Source organism: Podarcis pityusensis (assembly GCF_964106645.2).
Source record: "Podarcis pityusensis genome assembly, chromosome: 7".
In the NCBI taxonomy this organism is placed as follows: domain Eukaryota; kingdom Metazoa; phylum Chordata; class Lepidosauria; order Squamata; family Lacertidae; genus Podarcis; species Podarcis pityusensis.
Window position 1 is genome coordinate 20,319,209 of NC_138031.1, and position 27,080 is coordinate 20,346,288.

The 27,080-nt window shown below is 43.9% G+C and overlaps 1 protein-coding gene across 1 annotated transcript; it reads right to left on the reverse strand.

Moving 5' to 3' along the window:
• TRHR (thyrotropin releasing hormone receptor) lies at positions 1 to 26,626 on the reverse strand. The gene is made up of 4 exons (XM_081012721.1): positions 25,940 to 26,626; positions 24,272 to 25,113; positions 1,606 to 1,992; positions 1 to 202 (listed from the first exon to the last, which is right to left on the reverse strand). The coding sequence occupies exons 2-4, from the start codon at positions 25,076 to 25,078 to the stop codon at positions 194 to 196; spliced, it is 1,203 nt and encodes a 400-aa protein (XP_080868847.1). The 5' UTR covers positions 25,079 to 25,113; positions 25,940 to 26,626; the 3' UTR covers positions 1 to 193.
• Between the last annotated feature and the right edge of the window lie 454 nt (positions 26,627 to 27,080).

A 27,080-nucleotide genomic window follows, 5' to 3' on the forward strand; every position in this document is an offset into this window, starting at 1 on the left:
TCTTAGTTTCCATATAGCAAGCATAGTTTAATGAAACGAAGCAGCTTCCCTGTGGTGTGAACAGGGTCAGCATTTGTAATATCAGGCTCGGTCACATCAAATATAACTAGAAAACAACCAGACTGGTTCAGAACTGGGTGGCTCTGCAAGATCAAATAAAGTAAGAGAGACAGAGCAGATGCAGGCTCCAACGTCACAGCACCTGAAAGGAGAAATTGAAATAATGAGTCACCTGAAATGTCAGAGGTGTGTGCAGCAAGGAGGGGAAACAAGTCATGCAAATGTGACCCATCGTGTCCTACCTCTTGACAGACCAACTTTCATAGTTTGTTTGTTTTTAAAGGAGAAGAATAAAATACACAGGAATGCTGAATTGATGCATGAAGTAGCTCTTTCTGTTGCCACTTGACAACAAGGCTTTTGTAATTGCTCTGGAGTGGATTAACACAGACCATTACAGTGGTACCTTGGGTTACATACGCTTCAGGTTACAGACTCCGCTAACCCAGAACTAGTGCTTCAGGTTAAGAACGTTGCTTCAGGATGAGAACAGAAATTGTGCTCCGGCGGTGCGGTGGCAGCAGGAGGCCCCATTAGCTAAAGTGGTGCTTCAGGTTAAGAACAGTTTCAGGTTAAGTACGGACCTCTGGAACGAATTAAGTACTTAACCCAAGGTACCACTGTACTTCAAAACGCTCCAATGAAATAATAAACGATGAGTGAGATCCAGAGAGCATTTTGCACAAGCGGAAGTCATTTTGTCGACACAGACTGTGGTCTCCGATTTGTGCCTATCGACTTCCTGAGGTCACTGAATGTAAGACCTAGTCATGCCAAAGGCCTATCTGGTCCACCACCCTAATTTCCTTCAATGCCCAACCCGATGCCTAAGAAACACCCACAAGCAGCACTCGAGGGTGACATCCTTCTCTGTTGTTTCCCAGTGAATGGTATCCAGAGACCCGTAGCCTCTGATCCTGGAGGTGGCAGGTAGCCACCAAGTCATCCATAGCCTTATTCTCCATGCTTTATCTAATTTCCTTTTAAAGCCAATTTGTTGATGTAAAGTCTAGCCAACATCTGGACAGAAAACTGCTCTGAGCTCCATCATGAAGAAATGTGAGTTACAAAGGTGATCTGTGGATCAAAATGATGTTAAATATGTTAGGAGCCCCCTGGATAGCTCAGTTGGTTACAGCATGGTGCTGATAATGCCAAGGTTGCAGGTTTGATCCCTTTATGGGACAACTGCATATTCCTGCATTGCAGGGGGTTGGACTAGGGTCCCTTCCAACTCTACAATTCTATTATTCTATGTGTATTGGGTTAAGCAGGGATGGGGAATCTATGGCCATGCAATTATTGTTGGATTCCAATGCCCTTTGCCCCTGCCAGAATAAACAATGGATGAGGGGTAATGGGAGATGTAGTCCAATAATACCTGGAGGGCCACACTATCCCCATCCCTTTATTAAAGACACAATAGGCCTGGATTTTGGCTTCTAGTCATCAATTCTACCTCTGTCAAAAAACCTTCTGCAGTTACACCTTTTTCATGAACCTTAAGATGAAGGACACATTTAAAGCTTTGTAGTGCTTCTTTACCTCAGAAGACACACAGGTATCATCGAAAGACACTTTGGTGGATGACAGATAAGCGTCTGTGACGGTGATGTCTTCTAGCTCAGTGTGGAAATGGTCTGTCTCCTTGATGACGCTGTAGTTTAGGGCCACGCTGTAGTTGTTGGGCTTCTCCGACTGCTTCTGCTGGCATTTGCAGAGTTTCTTGAAGGCTGCTCTGAATTTTTGGGACATGAGGTTGTAAATCACAGGGTTGATAGCACTGTTTAGGTAAATGCAGATCCTGCAGAACAGCAGGAACCAATTTTCTTGGAAAGGGCGAGACAGGAAAGAGTTGATAACCACCAGAGTCCTGTAGGGCATCCACAAAAATGCAAAGAGGATTACAACCACAGCCAGCATCTTGGTAACCTATGGGGAACAGGAAACAATACCATGTGAGCAACAGAAAGGGAGGGGAAAGCGGGGAAGGAACACAGCAAACACTTCAGGGTTTATTTCAGCCTTCCACAATTCCCAGCAGCTCCAGCTCAGTGGCGTAGCTAGCTGCTTGGGTGCCTGGTGCAGGGAGGTGTCCTGCAGCCGGGGGTGGGGTTATCCACCCATGGGGGTGGGGCAAGCCTCTCCGCTGCCACCTCCTCAGCTATAGGGCGGCTGAGGGAGAGGCAGTAGGCATACACAATTCCCACACTGCTGTTTCAGGCAGTGTAGAACCTGCCGGCATCTAAGCCATCACATCACTCCTAAAAAGTTTCGTGAGCCCAATTTTTTTAATTAAAAAAACAACAACTCATTTTGTCACCCCCCCCCCAGTGATGACACCCGGGGTGAACCGCACCCCCACCCCCCTTCCTCTGCCACTTCTGCAGCTGCCAGAGTTGTAATAAAAAAATTCCTTCCTGTAGCACCTTAAAGACCAACTAAGTTAGTTCTTGGTATAAGCTTTCGTGTGCATGCACACTTCTTCAGATACACTGAAACAGAAGTTACCAGATCCTTCTATATATTGAGAAGGTGGGGAGGGGTATTACTTAGAAGGGTGGTGGGAATCGGAGATTGGCAGATAGCTGAGATGAGCCTGTTGACGACTCTTAACGACTGTAATAGGTCTTACAGGAAACGTCTTACAGTCGTTAAGAGTCGTCAACAGGCTCATCTCAGCTATCTGCCAATCTCCGATTCCCACCACCCTTCTAAGTAATACCCCTCCCCACCTTCTCAATATATAGAAGGATCTGGTAACTTCTGTTTCAGTGTATCTGAAGAAGTGTGCATGCACACGAAAGCTTATACCAAGAACTAACTTAGTTGGTCTTTAAGGTGCTACAGGAAGGAATTTTTTTATTTCGACTATGGCAGACCAACACGGCTACCCATCTGCAACTGGTGCCAGAGTTGTGTCAGGGTTGAAGTTAAAAACATCGTGAAATCTAAGAATCTTAAGATTCTAAGTAGAGTCCAGTCCAAGCCCCTGCAAAGCAGGATTTTTTTTTTTCCCCCAATGTAGGGCTTGAACCCTTGACCCTGAGTTTCATGCTCTATCAACTGAACTCTCCCTTGGATGAAGAAAACAAGCTGGAGAATGTGAACACCAGATTGGGAAAGGGTAATCTGGTGGAATGCATATTACTACCAGAGACTGTCGCCTAAGCGAGATTTCTTCTATGCTGGTTAAACATCTGCCTTACATCAGATAAAGATCCTCTCCTCAGCAAAGTTTTGCTAGACCCCTTTCTTTCCCCAGGGCTACAACAGTTTAACAAGAAGGTACAGCAACTCGGGCTGTCAGTGGAACTTTTGCAACCGATGTCCCTACCATCTGCCAAGGCTATAATAAAAACTAGGTTGTGGGATATTGAGCGCCAGGAATTAACAGTAGCAGCAGAGAAAACATGTTCTAACCACAATTACCTTGAATTTCTGCTTAACCCTGAAGAAAGAAGGGAATTTTCGCTGGCCAGGTTTAATTCAAATCCATCAAACCTCCTTTGGGGAAGGTTCTCAGGGAGGGTGGAAGGAGAAAGAACTTGCCCATGTGAAGACCACCTGGTGGAAACCCTTACACATATGGTTCTTAATTGTAAACTATATTCTTATTTCCGTCAGCAATTTCTAGATCAACTCTGCATCCCCAAATAGAAACCAGAGTTGGAGGTCATACATTTTCTATTACTGGGGAATGATCAGGAGCTCACCAAGTTAGTGGCTAAATATCTCTATTTGGTTTTTTGTCGTCGAAATACACTGCAGACGCCTGATCTCCCTGGAGACCTAGAGATGTGACGATAGACTGCTCTGCCTCCTTTCTTTTAGCAAATGCTTGTGCCACTGGGGAAGTGGTAATTCTGTATTGATTTGTTTTGGATGTTTGGATGTTTGCATGTGATGCCAATAAAAGGTTTGATGATGATATTACTACCAGGGTGGCAGCATGAGAACAGGCCTTTTCTGTGGTGGCTCCCTCTTTGTGGAATTCTCTCTCCAAGGAGGATCGCCTGACACCATCATTATATATCTTTAGGCACCAGGCAAAATCTTTCCTCTATAACCAGGCCTTTGGCCTTTAACCACCTGTGGCATTTTAGAAGTGGGAGGGGTGCTTTTAATGTAGTTTTCTCCCACTTGGTTTTAATTGTATCTATGTGAGGGGTTTGGGGTTGGTTGGTTGGTTGTAAGTTGCTGTGGACGGCCTTGGGCAAGATAAAGAGACTAACAAATTTAATAAATAATAATAATAACAATAATAGCAGGCTTTGATTGCTGAATCAAATTTTCCCCATCCCTCCACATGTTTGTGGAGCTCTGAATGAGTTCCAATACTTCGGCAAACCTATAAAATCAATATCCATCTCTATAGCATGCCACCAAATTCTGAAAAAATAAAATGGAAAGTGTTCTGCTGCTACTGAATAATCATAATTGTTTTCTTATCATTGAAACCAAGCCCCAACTCTCTCATTAATGTGCTGCAGTGACTCAGTCCTTCAAAGAAAGGTCAATGGATAACTTGCTACACGATACTTTTCCCCATGCTAGAAGCTTTTTGTCTGAGACTTCAGGGGTTACGCGATACTAACCAATCATAAGCAATTTAAGCATCTCAGTTATTTCAGCACAACCTCTGCCCAAGAATTGTCCAGAGAATAAGAGAAATTATTTTAATCTGATGCAGTTACAAGCTCGAACTCAGCATTCTCCCACTGCACTAAATTAAGAGTGCTCTATTTTAACAGGAGCGAAGAGCCATTAATGTAATAGTGAATGGGATTGTGGGACAGAACTATTACAGAAATGGGACAGGGTGGCAGAGAGAGAAAAGAACTGAACGCAGAACAAAGCATTATCTATTGAGGTCAGGCTGAAGGCCTTCTCCCCCCAAGCACTTACTGTAGAGGAAGCCAACAGAAGTTAATGATGATGCCTTAAAGCTAATGGTTCGAGAAGTGCAATTTTCTATTGATTCCCAAAGGGGATACATTTTTGAAAGGCACTGAAGTCAGGTACTTTACAACGTGAGCTGAGAATCTCAGAGTCTAAGGCTGGTAAGCTACTGTGGACTGTATGCTACAGCTTCTGTATTAGGGGGTATGGACATTATTTTCACTAATATATGTATTTTTATGTACAGTTGTTGAAGAAGAAGAAGAAGAAGAAGAAGAAGAAGAAGAAGAAGAAGAAGAAGAAGAAGAATTAAATAAATAAATAAATAAATTATACCCCGCCCATCTGGCTGGGTTTCCCCAGCCACTCTGGGCAGCTCCCAACAGGATATTAAAACAGAATAAAACATCAAACATTAAAAACTCCCTTTCAGATGTCTTCTAAAAGCCAGATAATTGTTTATTTCCTTGACATCTGATGGGAGGGCGTTCCACAGGGCAGGCCCCATTACCGAGAAGGCCCTCTGCCTGGTTCCCTGCAACCTCACTTCTTACAGGGAAGTAACCATCAGAAGACCCTCAGAGCTGGACCTCAGTGTCCAGGCTGAATGATGGGGATGGAGACGCTCCTTCAGGTATACTGGGCCGATGCTATTTAGGGCTTTAAAGGTCAGCACCAACACTTTGAATTGTGCTTGGAAACGTACTGGGAGTTTACCCCAGTATATGAATTTTGTACACATTTATTTGTCTGGAGAAATGGAATGCGAAAATTCAGAGAACTGCAAACTTTGCTTATTCATTTATTTCACATAATGTATACATCACTTGATTGTTTAAAGGGGGAAAATGACGCTGTGGAAACAGGTGCCAAAATAACTTTGTACCACCCCACGATCTTGGGACTGGAATATGGTCACGGCCCAAAATGTATCTGCCTTGGTTTGCATACTGTGGCAAGAAAAGGAGCCTCCATAGAGCTAGCTGGCAGCTTGCTTGTGCACAGCTCACCTGCATTATTGACTCCTGCCTCATGTCCTTCACTTCAGGAGGCTGAGACAGTGGTGAGGAAAACAACGCCCTTGTTTGGGACTGTAGTTGCCACTCTCAGTCAACAGGTTGCAGCACTCTCCCTCAGCTGCCTCGCAATGCATGCTCCCCCCCTGGACGTGCCTCTATGCTGCTGCCTTGTGCACTCCCAGCAGCCGGGCAAGCGGAAGCACTGCTTCCCTTTTGCCTCTGCTCATTCTTTCCATGTATGTGGGAAGGGAGGAAAAAGAGAGAGAGAGCAGGGGGGGAGGCAGCCTCTGCTGCTAGCACCACAGTCCTCCGTTCTGTGGCTGCGTGAGTGTGGATGCTGCAGGTGATGGCTGGGAGGAGAGGAAAGGAGGAAAAGGAGAATTGGGAGGGTGTGATGCTGGGTGGGTGTGAAGAGCAGATGGGGCAAGGTGGGGGTTGAAGAAGGGGGAGGGTCGCACAAAGTGGGGCTTTAATTAATTGAAGGGGGACAGGAGAGAATGAGAGAAAAGGGGGAGAGGATTATGGTGATTACTGACACTCTTTTTTTCCAGGAAAAAAACACTGGGTAAGGCGATCTTGTAGATAAACTGGTCCCAAGTTGTTAAGGGCTTCACATGCTAATAGTACCACCTTGAACTTGGCCCAGTAGCAAATCGGCAAGCAGCACAGATCTCTGAGCACAAGGCCTTAATCCTGTCAGCAATCGTGCTGCAGCGTTCTGCACTGACTGCAGAATCAGAGAAGCCCCACATAGAGTGCGTATGGCGGTAATTCAGTCCTGAAGTAACCAGCGCATGAACTACTTTGGCAAGGCTAGGAAGGCTGGCTGTGTTTCAGCTCATGTATTGTTTTGGAAAGTGTGCATTAATTAGGTTATTTTAACATGTGCACTTAATCAGATTTCTCCCCCAATGTACCAGGAGTACACTGGGACAAAATGCATATTTAAATATTATTGTGTAAGAAAATGCATATTGAAGCATGGCAGGTTGATGCAGAAACAGGACAGAATGGACTTATAAATGAACACATGGAGACAGGGATGAAGAATAGTCTGATTCATCCATCATTAAGACATTGAGCATCGCCAAGACATTTGGCCTTGATGTGGGTTTTAACATAGTCACAGTACTTAGAAAGGAGATTAAAAATATATCATTGAAGTGTTTTGACCTAATCCATTATTACAACCATTCATTAATGCCCTCTCAGGAATGGCAAGATGCTTCCCTCTGAACAAGTCTTCCTTAAACAGCACTTGAAAATTCAATCATCAGGGGGATCTTTTTGTATGGAAAACATATTGAATAGGCCTTATTGAGAAGCCTATTAAGATTTCAATTTAGGGATGAGATAGACCTTCCTTTCCCTGCCCCCCCCCCCGGTGACCCTCTTCATGGTAAAAGTGTTGTACTTTTAAAACATGAAAACACTCCAAAGTGTACAATATTCTCATTAGGATATTGCTTCCTTTGAATTTCATACTTTTTATAGCATCTAAGGAAAAAGGCTGAGAAGCTCCTTAACTAGCAAAGCAACTCTGCAACAGGCAAACACTCTGCCATATTAAGAATGCTGCTCTTGTTTGGAATTGCACTTCTGGGTTTCTCCTCACCCCAAATTAATCACCAAACATAGGATCTACTATACTATTCTGGGAATGTGTATGCTAGCCCTCATGAGTGATTGCCAGTACAGTGGTACCTCAGGTCAAGTACTTAATTCATTCCGGAGGTCCGTACTTAACCTGAAACTGTTCTTAACCTGAAGCATCACTTTAGCTAATGGGGCCTCCTGCTGCTGCCACGCCGCTGGAGCATGATTTCTGTTCTCATCCTGAAGCAAAGTTCTTAACCTGAAGCACTATTTCTGGGTTAGCAGAGTCTGTAACCTGAAGCGTATGTAACCTGAGGTACCACTGTACAAGGCCCATTATCTGAAAGAGTGTTTCTAATTAGCTTTCTGTGGGAACAGGGGAGGGCTTATGGCCCTTCTGTTCAATACAACATGGATCTTGAGAACTTGCCTTTGAGCCTTCTCTGGGAATAGGGAGCCCAAGGCATCCCAGATGTCACTGAACTTCAACTCTCACCAGCCCCAACCAAACACGGAGAATCATCAGTGATGATGGAAGTTGTAGTCCAGCAACTTCTAGAGGCCCACAGCTCTTCCACTCCAGTCCAAAACCCAAAAGCTCCCATTGGTAAATGAGCACACTGCAGTTCATCTGCTGACGCGACCAAGAATGGATAGCCTGTGTGTGTTTACATTCCTGTATCTCTTGCAACCACCCTTCTGTTTTGTTGCATGAGGAAAGGGTCGTTAACAGGGCTTTGTGGGAATGATATTTCTATAAAGTTGCAAGTTCTGCAGGGTAGGGACTTGACTTCTTGGCTTATGCTACTTTGTGAAGCACCAAGTTCATTAATGATACCATGCAATTACTCCCTCTTGCAGTGAATTCAGGTGTGAATGGAAATGTAGCCACTAAGAAGCAAAAGGACTGTTGCAGCATGCTGTGGGGAACCCCAACTTTATAGAAGTACAAAAATGGGGGGATCGAAGGTCCCATAACCCCCAAAACCAGCCAAATGAGAATAGGGCAACACTCACTGGCCTATTGCAGGGGATGGGTGTATGGGGGAAGGGGAATGGAATGTAGTATTCTGAGGGGGGGGGTCAGACCCAGCTGCTTGGAAAACATAGCGTTCCACATTTATTCCAGTCTGCATCTGTACTGGAACTATTTTGAACTGTGTCCATATTTTATTATTTTTAAATGTTTGCATTGATTTCATATACGGAAATTGTTGAATGCATGGAACGGTTTGATTGTTTGTAACCCACCCTGGGACCTTAGGGTAAAAGATGGGGAAGAAACAGAATAAAGTAAAGAATCCTTTTATTTATTAAGGTTCCACTTGTTTATGGATGTACCTGTTGAAGAGAAAGAGAGGGAGAGAGGGAGGGAGAATAATACCTCCCTTGCCTCTGATGCTAAAGAGTTCTTTTTTGCTTGAATTTTGTAGAGAAACATTATTGCAGCAGGTTCAGGTGAACTTAAGGACAGCTGTGCTCTTTCCAAACTGTGCAGTTGACATGAGGCAAGTTGCACGTATATATGATACGTGATTTGCAGCCAACTCAGGTACTGATGTTGGGATATAGGGTCCTGGCAGTCGCCTTCTGTGGTCTTAAATGACCTTTGAGGTCCACAATGCTTTCCCCACACTGAACAGAATTATCAAGCCTCAATTAGTCTCACCAAATACCTGATTTGGTTCATTCATTTGTTAAGGTTCAGTGGCTGCTTGTATTTCAGTATTTGCTCTATTAAGCAGAAAATGAAGGCAGCTTTTGTAACTGAGAGGGGCTTGGCAAAGGTACTGGCCACAGTCCCCAAAAAACGCAAGTTAAGATTTCTGCGTGGAATAATTATTTAGTATTCTTTTGTTTCTGGATAGCAGCATGTCACAAGTCACGCAGACAAGATAGCAAGCCGTTTTTTTAAAAAACTGAGGGAGTGGAGGGCTAATTGATGTCTCTCTCCACCACGGCTGCACATTTAAAAGTAGTGTCTGATGCTGTTCTAAATATGAAAAATGTTCCACTCCATTCATTCAACGCTTTTGTGTGCAAATGAGAGGGCTTGTCATATCACAGATGCTATATCTGTTTGGCTTTCAAACCAATGTTTTAATAAAAGGTTTCACTTTTAAAAAGAGGGGGGAGGAAATCATCCACATCAGTGAAAACAGGATCCTTACATTTTTTCGCAATCCCAAAACCTATCAAACCAAAATTGGTTGTATCCAATCATTTACTTCCATTTGTGAGAGACTGATCTCCTGGAGGATTCTGCTGATGGAAGAAGAGCAGAGGTGATGTTTGCCTATTCCCTTTCTCCTACAGCCCCTGCCCCATTTTCCAAACTGTTTCAGGCAGTCCTCCAACCTTATGGAGTAGATTTTCAGAAGCTGCACATGGGATGAAGGAGAAGTTCTGTTCAGCATGCATTTAAAGCAAAACCTATCAAATCCACACATTCCAAAGCAATATGTGAAGTGAAACACAACTGTCCTGCAAAATTCACACTTATCTGAATTTTGTAATGTAGGTCTTCACCTAATGTTCACAAAAATGCATATACAGTATTAGGGGAAACTGCTTTCATATATGTGTATATTAATCAAAACTATTAATCAAAATGTGTTCATCCGAAGAAATCCACATTAAATGCTGGTGAATTTTTATGATGAGTTAAATTAAAATAAAGTTGCCAATTGCTACAAAATGTGGAGAACTGAAATTAGGATTGGAAAAATCAGCAAGCAAGAGGACTAAAATTGACAATTAGGAAGATAATTCAACCTTCTTTATTTTATTTATTTTATTTTTATTGGATTATGATTTGATATGTTACTTGGATGTCTTTTACTGGAAAATTAATAAAAATGATCTAACAAAAAAATTGACAGCTCCATAGCTGCAGGGAATTTCAGGGGAAATCGACAAAAAAAAATCCCATTAGTAGAAGCCTCTGCTAGATCAAAGACGCCTCCACAAACGGAAGGGCACATATTATTTAACATAGGATGCAATTTGACCTTAACTCCCACTGTCCATGTAGGATTGAGCTTTCATTGGAGGATTTTAAACAGAGGGTGTATGACCATCTGTCAGGGATGTAATTTCTGCATTGCAGGGGGCTGGACTAGATGACCCTTGGGGTCTCTTCCAACTCTACACAACTAGGACCTATGATTAAACACAGTGGGGTTTGCATTTGGATAAACCTGCATAAGATTGTGCTGCACACCTGCAACCCCAAACATACTTCTCTAGGAGTAAGCCCTTTTGAATTTACCATACTTTTCTGTGTATAAGACAGCCCCATGTATAAGACGCCCCCTACTTTGGGGGACTAAATTTAAAGAAAATGAGGGGAGATGGCCCAATGTTGTTGAGCTTTTTAAAGGGGGAATTGCACATCACCCCAGCAGGGCTGTTGCTGGGGGTTGGCAGAGTGGGCAGCCGCTCCCCCCATGCCACTAGCGTGGGCTGCCAACCTGACTGGCAGCTCACAGCTTCCCCTCCAAGCCGCTGTGGGAAACTCTCCCTAGAGTGCGCACCTCCCACAGCTGCATGGGGTGAATTGCGCACCCACCAACCAGTTCGCAGCTCCCCCCCCCATCCATGTATAGGACGACCCCAGTTTTTTGACATGATTTTTGAGTCAAAAAAACCTTGTCTAATACATGGAAAATAAGGTAATCCTATATACATTTGAGTAAATATTAGGAGGATTGTGTCAGAAATGCTTGCTAATAGCAGAAGATGCAAAACAGGCAAAAATCAAACACTTCTCCAAATAAAAACAACGTGACTTAAAAGTGGATTGTGCTTGGCATGTTCCAAAGATTGACCATTATCCATTTCAGAGCACAAAGGGAGAAATGTGTTGTGCGTATTCGTTCTGAATGATACTTGGGACCCCTGAGCATCTCTTTCTTCGCAAATTGCATACCTTTCTGCAAAAGACTGCAGATGCTGAATGGCTCATCATGTTGAGATAATAAACATTCCCTCTGACTCCCATTCCATCGCAGTGCCATTATAGATGTGCTTGTGGTCCTGAATGCATTATTTCTTCTATACAGCTACTGTATGTTGATCACACAGATATGATAGTCATTTTGAAAATTCCAGGAAGATTTAGAAATATTGCGGGTGGTTCCTCATTAGGACATCTCATTATATAATTATCACATCTCATCGCTTCAAGCGGTGTGATGTGGCAGGCACAGCCTTTCCTTTCTTGTTAGAGTAGCAGCTGAGAACCCTCTTTTAGGCTGCGGATTTGGAACTTGTTAAATGTAATTGTTTAATTGCACACTGGAAAATGCCTGTATGTGTATTGCTAAGGGTTTAACATAGGAAAATTCCATTGGGGTATACTAAAGCAAAGAAGAGCTCTCTAAGTACTTAGATGGGTTAATAATTAACTGTTGATGTGATTTGCTCTTTCACGTGGTGTTTAACCTTAGATCACATGAAAAAGGTATTTAGCTGCAAATCACCATTTTGAAGGGAATTGCCTTTGGTATTTTGTTTCCAGCCACATGAGAGAAAGATGTGCTAATGAGGTCTTTCTAGGAGAGATAACATTTCCAGCCAAATAGAGGTTGTAGGAAGAGAAAGACTTTTGATTTCAGGTCTGTTTGGAGTAATCTAATATTTCTAAGAAGATGAACCTATGCTTTGACAAGTATATGTCTTATGGAATTATCTGGATGTATCATTATTTGTCTTTGTACCTGTTATGAAGAAAGTTATGGTTAGTAAAGCCTTTGAATCATATTTATGGGTCTGGACAATTTTTATTCCAAATGAAGTCTGTTTTTATACATCCTAGTGCTTCTAGTCATGCAATATTAATATCTGCAACAGAACTGGCCCACCCTCCACAGGCCATTTTTCACAAATTTCAAGCTGGGAGCAAAGCAAAGGTTTACCTCTAATCTTAGCATTGTAGTCCTACAGCTCTAAGCTTGGGGATAAGCCTCTGTTCTTTAAAAAGGTAGCAGGCAGACATTCATCTGTCATCTTAGTGCTGTGGGACCACAGTGCTAAGACTAGGAATATGATAAATCCCGCCAGTTTACTATTAAAGAGCAGGCAGAGGATAATCTGCAATCTTAGTGCTGTAGGACTACAATGCTAAGATCAGAGGTCTAGTTGAGGTGACATGTGACCTGGCCTGCAAGGGATCAGGACAGGCAGGGCACCACTGTTCCTTGAGCTGGGTGTGTGTGTCCTGAGACATATGGTGCTCAGGTGACTTTTACCTGACCTATCTGGAGATGCTAGGGGCTGAATTTGGGACATTTTGCATACAAAGCATGTGATCTGCCATTCAGCTATAGTCCCTCTGGCTTCCAATAAGAGTGACCACTAAATCTTTAGGTATCAATCTATACAGAAGTATAGGGAGAAAGTTATTTCTTAATTTCACAGAGAAATGACAATATGCAATATGGCAGTACAGTGGTACCTCAGGTTGCATACGCTTCAGGTTACAGACTCCGCTAACCCAGAAATAGTGCTTCAGGTTAAGAACTTTGCTTCAGGATGAGAACAGAAATCATGCTCCAGCGGCACGACAGCAGCAGGAGGCCCCATTAGCTAAAGTGGTGCTTCAGGTTAAGAACAATTTCAGGTTAAGTACGGACCTCTGGAACGAATTAAGTACTTAACCCGAGGTACCACTGTAACAATATACAAGAGAACCTTTAAAAGCAAACCAACGGGATTTTTATTTCTAAAAATGATGCCACTATCACATTTAATTTCTTGCACAACCTTTCCCTGAATGATCATGCCATAGTGAAATATGCTCCAATGTGGAATTTGCATTGAACTTGGCTTCTTGAGTTCTGAATGAGGGAAATGAGACTTTGATCTTCCAAGCTTCAAACAGCATTGATCTTGACCCTATTTCAGTTACAAATGTTAAATGCCATGCTTCTGAACAGGTCTAATCTGGGAAAATAATAACAATTTGTTGCCTGCTAATGTCAGAAGGGTGAAATTGGGGAAGAGGGGTGTTTTCCATTCATTGGTGGACTCATGACCAGAAACGCTCATTTGCCCAGTTTCAAGAGATCTTTTTGGAGCTCCTCACAATCACTGCTCTCCACCTTTTTCTTGTTACTGTTGTTCTTCTTCTTCTTCTTCTTACCATCCTAAGCAGTTTGGTGTCATCAGCAAACCTGGCTATCTCGCACCTATAGGTGAATTATGAGCAAGTTGAAAAGCACATGTCTCAGCACAAAACCTTGGGTGACCTCCACACCTTACATCCCTTCATGGTAAGAACTGTCTGTTTATTCCTACTTTCCACTTCTTGTCCTTTAAGTTGTTACTGATCTTCTCCATATTCCATGTGAGTCTTGAAGGGGTTTATCAAAGGCTTTTTTTGAAGTACACAGTGTCTGCTGGATCACAGCGTATCCTTATGCTTACTGACACTTGTAAAGAACTCTAAAAGGTAGTTAGACAAGACTTGCCCTTGAAGAAGCCACACTGGTTTTGCTTCATCGCAATTTGTTCTTCCATCTGCTTACTAATTCTACCTTTAATAATGCACCATAGAACTTTTCCTGAAACAGACATTAAATTAACTGACCTGTAATTTTTCAAATCCCCCTGGATCCCTTTTTAAAAACTGGCACCACATTAGCCACTTTCCAGTCCTCTGATAGGGAGGCTGATCTTAGGGAAATGTTGCACATGCTTGTTAGAAGAACAGCATTTTCACATGTAGGTGGATGCCATCTGAACTCAGTGATGTGTTTGTTTTTGATTTGTCAGTAAGGCCTAGAACTTCATTTTTTGTCACCACTGTTTTCTTCGAACTTCATGCCTAAGAAAGTTAGTTCAGGTGCAGGGATTTGCCCTACTTTGTCCACTGGGAAGACAGACAAAAAGAATTCATTCAGCTTCTCTGTGATCTCTTTTCCCCTCTTTAGCACACCTTTGACTTCCTTGTCGCCCAAAGTCCCAACCACAGCCCTAGCTGATTTCCTGCTTCTAAAGTGTTTACTTTCTCTATTCTTTTTTCTACTGTTTTCTTTTCTTTTTTTCTACTGTTGATCTTAATATTTTTAGTAATGTGTTGGTTGATTTTTGTTTTCATCCTCATTTTGCATTTCTTTGGCCAAAGTAGCTGTTCTTTTTTTGTTCTCTGCATTTGGACAAGACTTCTCCTGATGAAAGCTTGCTTGACCCTAATACTTTCCTTGACTCTGCTTGTTAACTATGCTGTCTGTGAGCTGCTCTCTATGCTGAGAAACCAAGCCAGAAGCTGTGGTTAAAACCACATGGCTCCTCAGGTGTAATAAGCCAGGAAGGACCTGAAACTAGGGGTACCACTAGCTTGCTTCTAGCCACCACCTCCTCCTCCAAATAAGCCTGGTAGACTAGGTTCTGTGCTTTAAAGTTGCCTCCCAGGCTGCAGAATAAGCCTGTCTGAGTCAGCTGTTCCCAAGGACCAATCCTTGTCAACCAAGCCATTTAAAACCCTGGTTCTTCTCCCCAAGCAACTGGATTCTTGCATAAGGTGACTTCGGCCCCATCCACACCATGCATTTAAAACATATAGCTTACGGGAATCATAGTTTGCTAAGGATGCTGGCAGTTGTAGCTCTGTGACAGGTAAACTACAGTTTCAAGAATTCTTTGGGGGAAGCCATGAGCGTTTGTTCGGTTGTTTGGTTGGTTGATATACCACCCTTTATCCAAAGATTCCAGGGCAGTGTACAATATTAAGAGCATATTTTACAAAACATGATAATAAAAACCTAATAATAAAAACATAGCATAACAGTGGACCAGGGGTCAGCAAGGTTTACCAGCCATGGGCCAAATCACTCCCACGGAGATCGTCCGTGGGCCGGACTGGTGCAGCGTGGTGCTAGAAATTGCATCTACGCATGTCCGTGGTGCCAGAAATTGCTTCTGCGCATGCCCAGACACTGAAATTTTTTTGTGTGTGTTTAAATTTTTTGGAAAAGCAATAAATATTATTTAAAAAAAGAAAAAGAAAATCGCACCTGCGTCTGGACATGCGCAGACGCGATTTCTGGCACCGCTCGATGAGTCCCCGCGCTGTGCTGGTTTAGTGCAGCATGTGGGGGATTCACTGAATGGGCGGCTTGGTTCGGGGGCAGCTTGTGGGCCAGTAAAACAGTCTTTGTGGGCTGCATCCAGCCCATGGGCTGCATGTTGCCGACCCCTATAGTGGACAGCTTAATGAAGAAATAACCATACCAACAGCCCTCCGCCCCACGCACACAGTGTTCAAAATTCACCAGGTGTGTTTTGCACCTGGCTATGTGCTTCCTTCCCCACCCTGGATACTAAGCCCTGTCTAGTTGTGAAGATGAGTGACTCAGCAGATCATTCCTACAAGTCTCGCTCTGTGTGTGTGTTGAAAATATTTTAAAATCCTGATCAAAGGAGTGGAGTAATAGAAGGGAGATGGTAGTCTGAATGGAAGGCCTAATAATAGTCTGGAAGCAGCAGCAGCAGCAGAAGAAGAAGAACGATGACAACAACAACAACAACAACAACAACACCCTTTCAAGGCAACTTCCAACACATTAAAACACAATTTATAACCACATTTTACAAACCATATAATATTGAGTGCCTAATTTAAAACGCACCATCACATCTAAAAAATATCATCACTGAGGCAGGTAAAAACACTTATCAGCAGAAAGACGGTGGAAATTCAAAATTTAATAGAAAAGCAGCCGATAAATAGCCTGCCTGGAGGGTTATAACTGGATAAGGTAAGATAACACAGTTCAGTTCTTTAAAAGCAGAGAACAATTTAGGGGAGAGTGTATTGTTAGGCTGAACAATCTGCTTGCAGCATACACTGGAACAAAATCGCAGGTGCTTGGCTGGTTTGAGAAAATTCTCAGGGCCACAGCAGAGACGGCATTAGCAGTGCGATTGCACTGAAGAGTTTGACACTTGCTTGGATAAGCACAGCACAAACACGGTAGCCCAAAGGGAATTCTGGAAAAGGATAAGAATGAAATACTAGCACATGAAAAAAATGGCATTTATCTTTCTTGCACTACCCTTAATGAAACGGACCGTTGTTGTTTATTGAAAAAAAGTACACTTCTCTATGATTCTGCTGTGCAAACTTAGAAGAAATTTGTTAGTGTCAAAGCTGATCACCTATTGCAGGGGCAAGGAACCTGTGGCCCTCCAGATGTTGTTGGACTCCAACTCCCATCATCACTGGTCATTTATTTGCTGGCTTGCTGGGGCTGATAGGTGTTGAATTCCTGCAACACCTGGATGGCTCCAGGTTCACAGCCTGTTAGAAGGACTCAAATTTGCAAAGGATGTGAAAACAGCTCCTCCTTTCCCCTGAGTTCTGATGAACAGCATTGTCAAAGCAGACCACTGCCTGGCCATTGCGTACAGGCAGAAACCACTGCCAGAACAATATGTTATCAAGGTCACGTTGCTAACATGAGCTAAGTTCTGATAACACTTCACTGAGCAAGCTGAACAAAACCAGTGTATAATTTGAGGAGAAAGGAACGGAGAGGTTTTGCCTTTCTTAGTTCAAGCCTTATATGAAGTTCCTTCTGAACTACACAGCCAATCAGAGCACTTGATCCCTCATTCAGGTTGTTCCACCTGGTTGCTAAGCAACACTCCACCCACCCCCTTGGCTCATTGACTTTACATTGACAGAATTCACCTTTTAGTTGCAAACTGAACGATCTCTGCTGTTGCACATGCCACACACAATGGACACTGTTCTATGTTTAAAACAGAAAAACAAAACAAAACATCCTAACAAAAATTGCATGTAGTTATTAATCAGATTAAGATTCATACATGGGACCAGAAGTCTGTGTTTGGCATTCTGCTGCCCCAGTTATAAATAAAGAAAATATGAAGCTATGAAGCCACCTTTCACTGGATTAGACCATCCGCTCACTAAATGCAGTTTCATCTGCTCTGAGTAATAGTGGCTGGGATTCCACCATCCCCTGCTACTTTAGCTGGAGATGCAAATATCTGCACCTTAGACCTTGTATATTCAAAACATTGCTTTGGCAATACATTCCATCCTTACTTCTCTGGGACATGACAAGAACACAGCGGGTGGAATTCAACATAGCAACTAAGGCGATCATTCTGTCAGCGCAAGCACTTCTACCTGTGTGATGCAACAAACTTCCCTCTTATTTCCCTGCACACTTTTTGGGGTGTTCTCTTGACCCTCTGGCAGTGTGGTGTGGTGTGGGAGTCCCACTGCATGTTTGCTAGTACAACAATTTATTTGAATCCAACTCAGAATGTTACAGTACGATGCATGTTTGGAGTGTAAGTACTGCTGAGATCAAGCACTCCAACGCTCAGGTATGTGTCGCAGTACTGCAGCCTAAGAGCCAAATGACATGTTATATCAAATGCCAATTTATATTTCTACCCACAGCTGTTGGGGAGGCAGGGCTTTCCTCTTGCATTGTGATCCTGATGACAATTGCCTCCTATCCAAAATTAGCCTTGAGAGGGAAACAGTTACTGATGCCCAAAGATAGTGTTCTTACCTCCACTCTGCTCCCATAACTAGCAAAAGCACACACCCCCAAGTTTAAAAGGCCAAAGGCAATGTTTTTGCCTTGTGCTTAAAGATATACAGTCATACCTCAGGTTACAGACGCTTCGGGTTGCGTGATTTCGGGTTGCACACTGCGCCGAACCCGGAAGTACCAGAACGGGTTACTTCTGGGTTTCGGCGCTTGCGCATGTGCAGAAGTGCTAAATCGCACTTTGCGCATGCACAGAAGCACCGAATCACTACCCGCACATGTGCAGACGTGACGCTGCGGGTTGCGGATGCTGCGGGTTGTGAAAGTGCTTCCCGCACGGATCACATTCGCAACCCGAGTGCCCACTGGATAACAATCCTTGAGGATGATCTGGAGACTACAGCTAGTGGTAAATACAGTTGTTAGGTTGGTAGATGGGGCAGCCTGATGGGACCATGGGACTCTGGTCCTGCAAGTTCTGCACTGGCTGCCAATGAGCGACCATGCCCAACTCAAGGTGTTGGTGTTGTGTATCGAGGCCCCGTGACCACCCTGTTCCCCAAGATGTAAATCACTAGACAATACACAGGATATTGGATTGGGAATCAAATAAGGCCACAACTTTATTGGTTACAGATGTGAGGTTTGGCCATAGGCATAGCAACTGTGCATGTCACTCCTGCCGGTTCGCTGGGAGAGTTTCTACGGTTGAAGCCGATGGGTGGGGGGGAAATGCCCTGTGGCCTACATCAAATCCCAAGCAGTTCCTGTTGGAGGAGTGGTATGGCCCTAGCCTCCGTCTGGGCAGAAGCCACTCCTCCTGGATGCTGGATGATTTTAACAGCATACCCTTCGCTGTGGAGGGGCAGGTAGAGGCTACAACCTCCCCTCCAACCAAGACTAGGCTTATCCAATGCCTATCCGCCTTACAAAGTTGTGACAATTGCTATGAGGTAGGCAAAAACCCAAATGGCGGCGCCAATTAGCCAAGTTAGGTTAGGAGACCGACATTGTCCATAGCAAGGTCAAAGTGTACATGAAAACCCTAATCTGAGGGAGGGAGGGTGGGAGAACTGGTGCGGCGAGAGAAAAGGCTGAAAGGCCTCACCTGTCGGGCATTTAAACTTCCCCTGGGCACGGTTGGTCCCATGTCCAGGGGAACGTCCCCTTACTCCTGCTGCCATTGGTCCATTTGGTGACAGGAATACGATACGGCCTGCGATAGGCCCGTTTGCCAGGGAGGCCCAGGGCCCACCCGCCAAGCCGCCTGCCCGAAAAGGGGGTTAACAGACCTAGCAGGCAAGACCCCCAAATTGCTTGGGACCCCTTCATTGCTGAAGCAACAGCTCTCATCTTAGCTCCAATTTCTCAGACCAGTGGAAAATGTGCACCCTAGAGACTTGGTTCACAGAGCTCTGGTTTTGGACAAAGGATAGCTACCCACCCCTGGATATATATTTTATTTGTTTGTTCAATTTATGTACCACTCTCTATCAAAAGATCCCATGGCGGTGTAGAACGTTAAAAACACATCACAGAACATCCATAATAATAATAAAAAGCATACTGGCAGACAACTAATAAAACAGTTAATAACAGTCCTCTCCTTTAAAAGGTGAATGATGAAATTCAGCACATGGGAGTGCTACCCGTTCCAGGCAAATTTTGTTAATTAAAAAAATTAATTGAGATGACTCAGGTGCACTCGTGAATGCTGACATTCACCCCCCCCCCAAAAAAAATCATCTAGAGCGGATCCGTGTTCACATATCTGAAGAACATTCTAAATCTCAAAGCACCCCAAGTTAAGTATTCCATATCTCTACAGAATTTGACTAGAAGAAGAGCCAATTTGTGATATACAAAAGGCACAATCTATTTGAGCGTTGGAAATTGATAAGTGTTGTGATGAGGCTTCAGTGAGGACTTCTTTCCAGCAACACAAAGGTATACGTTTTGTAAAGGATGCCATTAATTTCAAAGGCTGCATTGAAAGGATGCTCCTTGTTAACACCTCTCTTTCTGTCAGCATGGAGCCTGATAATAAAGAAAGGGCACCTGGAAAGAATGTTGTTGCTGCTGTTGTAAAACAACAGCAGCAGCAACCTCAGGCATTCATGTGGGAGGAATGAAGTGATTGTGATGATACAATGAAAAACAAATCTCAGTCTTACAAATGCAGTCAGCATCAGGACCACCTTGCATCTCGGAGGACTTGAACCCAGAAGCTCGTCACACCTGCAGCACATTATTCTGCCAATATTGTTTATAAACAAGCATATTTTAGGGATGGAGAGAGCGAGAGAGAGAGAGAACTGTTTCTCTATCACATTTCATCCCAAGGAACCAATGCTATATTTACAACAGCCCTAATTAGTGGGTCTAGGTCCCAAGAAAGTGCCTAAAGTCACACATTTACAGCACAATCCTCTACCGGTTAACTGGATGAAGGCCAATAAACTGAGTGGATGCTAACAAGTTGGAGGTCCCATGGGTAAGTGGATCTTGGGGCTGGGAATTGGGAGGGCAACCTGTTCCAGGTTGGGGCAGGTGGTGGTGGTTGTACATGCCCTGAAATAGCAGGCATGTAGTCTGAGAGTACCTCTGTCATTGGAGCCCCAGGTGGCCTCTGTGGGACTGTTTGGACTGCTATGCCAGCTATAGCTATTGCTAGACAGAGAAAGCCTAGGCACAATGACCCCTGGACCCCTGCTGTGGGAACTGCTTACATAGTTACTTACTGTAATGAAGCTGTTATTTTTATGTACACGCAACTCCCTGTTTCCACGGAAGTTGCATTCTGGATCAAAGTGCACATCAGTGGAGCACACATAAGCCCTCCCCACTCTGCGCCCATTTCCGTCCCTTCTGTTCCACCCCCATTCCTTCCTCTTCCAGGTCCAAAAGGACCCACACGTTAGCGGCTGCACATCAATAGGACACACCTAAAATGGGCGCCACCTTATTTAAAAGCATCTCAGGCAGGTGGCTTTGTGGGCGGGTCCCGGGCCTCCACTGTGAACTGGCTTATTGCAGGCCAGATCATCTTCCTGCCGCCAAATCAGCCAATGGCGACAGGAATTTGGGGGCATTGCCCTGGGCGCAGGAACAACCAACCAACAGCAGTGCTTGGCTCCACATCCAGGACAGAGATAAATCCCCAGGCTGCGGGTCCTTTCACCCTCAAAATGGGTGCCACCTTATTTAAAAGTATATACAACCCACTTAATATAAACCTCCCTGAGATCTTTCAAAAATGCAGCTGCCAGGGAACCAACAGAGATAGCTGTCAAGGATCAAATAACATTGCTCCTGAAGGATCCACACTGACTGTTGACCTTTGACTTACAAAGAAGAAGAAGAGAAGAAGAAGAGTTTGGATCTGATATCCCACTTTATCATTACCCTAAGGAGTCTCAAAGTGGCTAACAATCTCCTTTCCCTTCCTCCCCCACAACAAACACTCTGTGAGGTGAGTGAGGCTGAGAGACTTCAGAGAAGGGTGACTAGCCCAATGTCACCCAGCAGCTACATGTGGAGGAGCGGGGAAGCGAACCCGGTTCACCAGATTATGAGTCTACCGCTCTTAACCACTACACCACACTGGCTCCCAAAGCCTCAAACAACTTAGGTCTCAGGTATATGAAGGAACCCTTCTCCCTGTGTGATCCTGTCCATGTCCTCAGCAAAGCCTACTATTTGTTCCATCACCAGCGGAAGTACATTGGATCTTCCCCTGCGGTGGAAATGGAGACAGAGTTTTCTCTGTGGTGGCTCCCTGACTTTAAAATGCCTTTTTTAAAAAGTGTGCATGGTATCATTGACATTCCAGCTGTAAGCTGGAATCTATCTACTCAGGCATTTAGGAATGGTTAGTTGCTGCTGGTGATGTGTGGCTTCTGTTCATATGGTAACTTATGAGATTGTGCATGAGTGCATACAAAAGACAGCAAGGAGAACCTCAAAGCTAGGCCATAAATTTGGCAACAAACAAACAAACCTCTAGTTAATTTTAGACTAAATATAGAAGAGGAACCATAACTGGAAGTCTCATTATAGCCTGTTGAGATCAAGCACCAAATGTTTCTTTTGCATTTTTTTTTTCCATCGCCCAATACTTGGCAAAACTAACTATTTTCCTTGCCAGCTTCTTTTCACTTCCATAAGTATTGTATCATAATTAGAATGTGCTGGCAAGGATGCATTGCACTTGCTATTGTACAGTGTCTAGTTTATAATGGACACTGTATAAAACTGTTAAACTATGATGATGGCATGATGACCCCTAGACTAGATCAGTGATGGCCTAACTTGGCCCTCCAGCTGTTTTGGGACTACAATTCCCATCATCCCTGACCACTGGTCCTGTTAGCTAGGGATGATGGGAGTTGTAGTCCCAAAACAGCTGGAGGGCCAAGTTTGGCCATCACTGGACTAGGTAGAGCCTATCCTACAAATCCCAATATTACATTTGCTATAATACTGCCAGAAAGTAAAAACTCCATGTTCTAAAGGAATCATCCTGATTACCAAATCACGGGAGAAAATTTAGGGGGCATCTATCACCTATTTGTGAGTTTTCCTTAGGCATCTCAGTTGAACAACAAACAATGGAACGCCTATCCCTTTGGATTTGATTTCTTGAGGTGTTTTGGCACAAACACTTGCTTGGGTTCTTAAGGGTTTCCCATATTCTGCAGCGACAATATGGGTTCATGACTGAGCACATAGTAAGAAGCTACATCTGATCCAGGAGTCCATTATGGCTGTTTTGAGGCCAATCCACACCATACTGTTATGAGTTTGTAGGTGCTAGACACCCTAAATTCCTGGATTCAGTAAATGTTAGAATTTAAACAATGCCTGACATGTTAACACTGGATGCTAGACATTGGATATAGCAAGCATTAAAATTTAAGCCAGACCAGTTTCTTGCGTCAGGAAATTCCCTGGGAGATGAGCAATTAAGAAAGACAAAAGGAAGGTAATGAACCATTAGGGTAACCAGAGAGGGAGGACTTTGTGGCAGACAACAAATGGGAGGAGCCCCTTCCTCAACTCAGAGTTTAGTTTGGAAGGCAAAGCAGAGTTTAAAAGCAGAGTTTCAGAGTTGGCTTACAGGTAACCTGGGGGTGAAAGGTTGCATGTAAAAGTCAGCCAGCTGCAGAGAGTCAGAGCCATGGCTGGGGACTGTTTGAATTCAAGGCTGCAACTATGAAAGAAGCAAGACACTCTTGATTATATATGTGTGTAATAAACCATATATAATAAAGAAACTGGAGTCTCCTCTGTGCCTCACTCCCAAAATGAAACACGAACCCTGGGTATGCACCTGGAACTCCTAGGACCTTACAGCACTCAACAATATATATTACTTCTGCTCAAAGAGAAGTGATAAGATGAAGAACAACCCTACCCAGGTGTAGCTCCTGACAACAGCACCCTGTGATGTCACCACGCCCGTCTTTGACTGCAATTGCAGCCAGATGAAGGGTTCTTTGCATGTCCTAGGTCAGGTATTGGGACTTTTAATAGAAAAGTTAAGATGTTCTCATTAGATCAGACCATTGTCAATCTAGTCCATCATGCCAACAGGAAGAGCTGTGAAGCTCTCCAGCAAGACGTGAAGACACAGCTCCATTGCTTGTATTCAGAGGTAAAGGTAAAGGGACCCCTGACCATTAGGTCCAGTCGTGGCCGACTCTGGGGTTGCGGCGCTCATCTCGCTTTATTGGTCGAGGGAGCCGGCGTTTGTCCACAGACAGCTTCCGGGTCATGTGGTCAGCATGACTAAGCTGCTTCTGGCGAACCAAAGCAGCGCACGGAAATGCCATTTACCTTCCCGCCGGAGCGGTATCTATTTATCTACTTGTACTTTGACATGCTTTCGAACTGCTAGGTTGGCAGGAGCAGGGACTGAGCAACGGGAGCTCACACCGTTGTGGGGATTCGAACCGCCGACCTTCTGATCGGCAAGTCCTAGGATCTGTGGTTTAACCCACAGCGCCACCCGCGTCCCTTGTATTCAGAGGTACAATGCTCCTAAACATGTTGGTTCCATTACATCCAAAAGCAGCAGAACACCCACCCACCCCAGCTACAACCAGTTTCCAAAAAAAAAAAAAAAAAAAAGCCATTGGCAGGCCATTTCCCTACCTGCCTTCTGGAAGCCACAGCACTGTTGATACCCTTGTTGGCTGTTTTGGTCTTGTTTGGGGCAGCCACATCATTCTTCCACATTTTGGAGTTTTCTTTTGGGTCAGCCGAGATGGGATTTAGGAACAATATCCTGGCAATCAACCCATAGAGGACAGTTGCTAATATCATTGGCATGACATAAAATATCCCAAAGTCCATCATATAGATTGGAGAATAGTAGCTCCTGGGCACTTTGTACCCACAGGACACTACAGTGGCATCTTTGTAGGCTACCATGTTGAGATCTAATAAGAAAAACCAGAGCATGCAGTAGATGGAGGTGAAAGCCCAGACAAAAATAATTATCTTTTTGGCTCTTGAGAATGTGCATAGAAACTGGGCTTTGATAGGGTGGCAGATAGCTATGTACCTCTCAACGGTGAAGGCGGTTATAGAACAAGAAGAAGCGTTGATGCCAAGATATTGGAGGTAAGTGATGCAGAGACACCCAATGTAGCCATAGACCCAGGATCCATAGATGCTCTCTGTGATGTTGGGAAGCCCGGCAGCCACAAGCACCATGAGGTCCGCCACAGCAAGGCTCACCAGGTAACAATTTGTAGGGGTCCTCATATGCTTCGTCCTGAGTACCACGAGGACCACCATGATGTTGCCTATGATGCCTAACCCACAGATGAGGAGGACCAAGAAGATGGTGACCACTTGGTATTCAAGGGTGGCCACCTCCCGGATCGGCAAAAACTCTGTTTGATTCTGTCCATTGTCTGTAGTGTTCTCCATCTTCACTTGGCTGCTTCTGCCCATCAGCTGCTGGTCAGCACATTTCCCCCCTTGTCTCCCTAGGAAAAGTTGATCATAGTGAATGGAGTGTAAGATGCAGGTCCCTTGTGTGGTGATATTTCACACATGACAGTCCTTTGCTCCAAACAGCTTGTTGACCACCAGCCCCAACAAACACAATTACACACACAATTACACATACAGGTATGTTCATCTGTTTCATTGGGTGGGGATTTGTATAAAAACAACAACAACAACCAGGCACTGATAGGTGTGGAAGAAGGACTTTTCTATCTGCTGGAAAGACTGCCTCAGAAGACAAGGGTAACATGATGCATTAGACTATTCTCTTTCCAGCAAAAGTGAATCTAAGACTGGAGACAAATTAGGCTAGGTCTCCTCTTCCAGTGTTTAAGACAATACAATAGTCAATTTCAAAAATCTGCTTGAGTCGACACCATAGCAGGACAAAACAAAATATGTGTGTACACAGCTGGTGTTCCTCAGTTCTATTACTTTCTTTTTAAAAGTCTTATGTGACTTGAGAGAGGATTGAATTGGGAGTAAAGATTGGACAGCGTGAACTCTCCCAGCTTAAGACATTCTTCATAGGAGGCGGCCCCAAAGAGTCATGCTGAGGGTTCAAGGAAAGGGATTGCATCCAAATATTTAGAGTTAAAGCCCTTTCACACTGTTTTATGCTATCCTGCTGGTAGCCACAGCCATTGGCATTCATTGATCAGCCCTAGTCAAATGAAGGCAATTCTATCACTGCAGAAGAATAGAGGGTTGTGTGTTGATAATACATGCAGATATTTATCTATCAGATACCCCTGTCCATTCCTCCCTCCTGTCCCTGTATTCAATATGATATATGGGACTTACCTTCAGCCTTTTTGCAGGGACTTCAGAGCTGTGCATGTCCAATCTGAGTTGACGACATAAGCTCCGCTCCAACTTTGGGCAGTCAGAGAAAACCCAGCACATCACACTTCACTCCGCAAACATGCTGCAGATAGCAGCGGCTGCCCGCAAAAGCTTCGCCGCTCCAGTCTCCCCTAAGCCCTCCAAGGGAAGAGGCTGGTCGTCTAAAAGCTACCAAGCTGCCAAATCACAAACAGCCTATTAATGAGAAAGATACACAAAGTGTCCATTGATCCACAGATCTGCTTTTCTCAGGAAAGGCAATAGAACCTCTTTTGGCGACACAGTTTTAACTTGAGATGTCTATGTAAAAAGGAAAAGGAAAAAAAGCGACAAATGCACAAACAGACAAGGCAAGTACCACTCTACTCTTTTAGGACTGCTAATGGAGTACCCAAACAGGTATGTGCAATGGATGCTCCCTTATGAATCTACACCTGGAAAGTATACGTGGCAACTCCTCTCTCTCTCTCTCTCTCTCTCTCTCTCTCTCTCTCTCTCTCTCCCTGCTCTGAATCCTGCTCTGAATTTCCACACTTCAGAGAAAATGAGAAAGAGGAGGGGGCCTGCCTCCAAACCATTTCTTTTCTTTTTTTGAAGTGCTCTGTTAAAGAGCCACAGACACTATTCTATTTATTTATTATTTTGGTATTCTGTCGTTTTGGACAGTCAAAAGAAACAGAAAAAAATCCAATTTTCTTTCTAATGTGTGAAGCATCACTTGTGCTTCTTTGCCTTCAGTTGCAGAACTCCTGGAAACAACCAATTATATGAATGGAGGGAAGGAAATTGGATTTCATAACAGGGTTTAAGGTGAAAAGGTTGTTGTTAAAGGAAGCATATTAAACAATATATTTAAAGCAATGATTTTTAAAGGAAGCATGTTTCCTTTAAAGAATCATACAGTGCACATTTTGGGAAATGTATCAGGCTGTTGTTAGTTCATGCTAACAGTCAATGACTATTGTGAAGTGAAAAGAGTACAGGAATCAGTTGCAAGCACTCGTGCAACAGTGCAGTGCTACGCTCAGGTAACACAAGCATAAGAAAAAATTGCTGGATCAGGCCAAAGACTCCTCTAATCCAGAAACCTGCTATGGCC

Coding starts and splice junctions, on each gene's coding strand:
- TRHR (XM_081012721.1), bottom strand. CDS start 25,078: ATGGGCAGAAGCAGCCAAGTGAAGATGGAGAACACTACAGACAATGGA. Junction 1,993..24,271: donor CTGTGGCTTCCAGAAGGCAG/GTAGGGAAATGG, acceptor TGTTCCCCATAG/GTTACCAAGATGCTGGCTGT.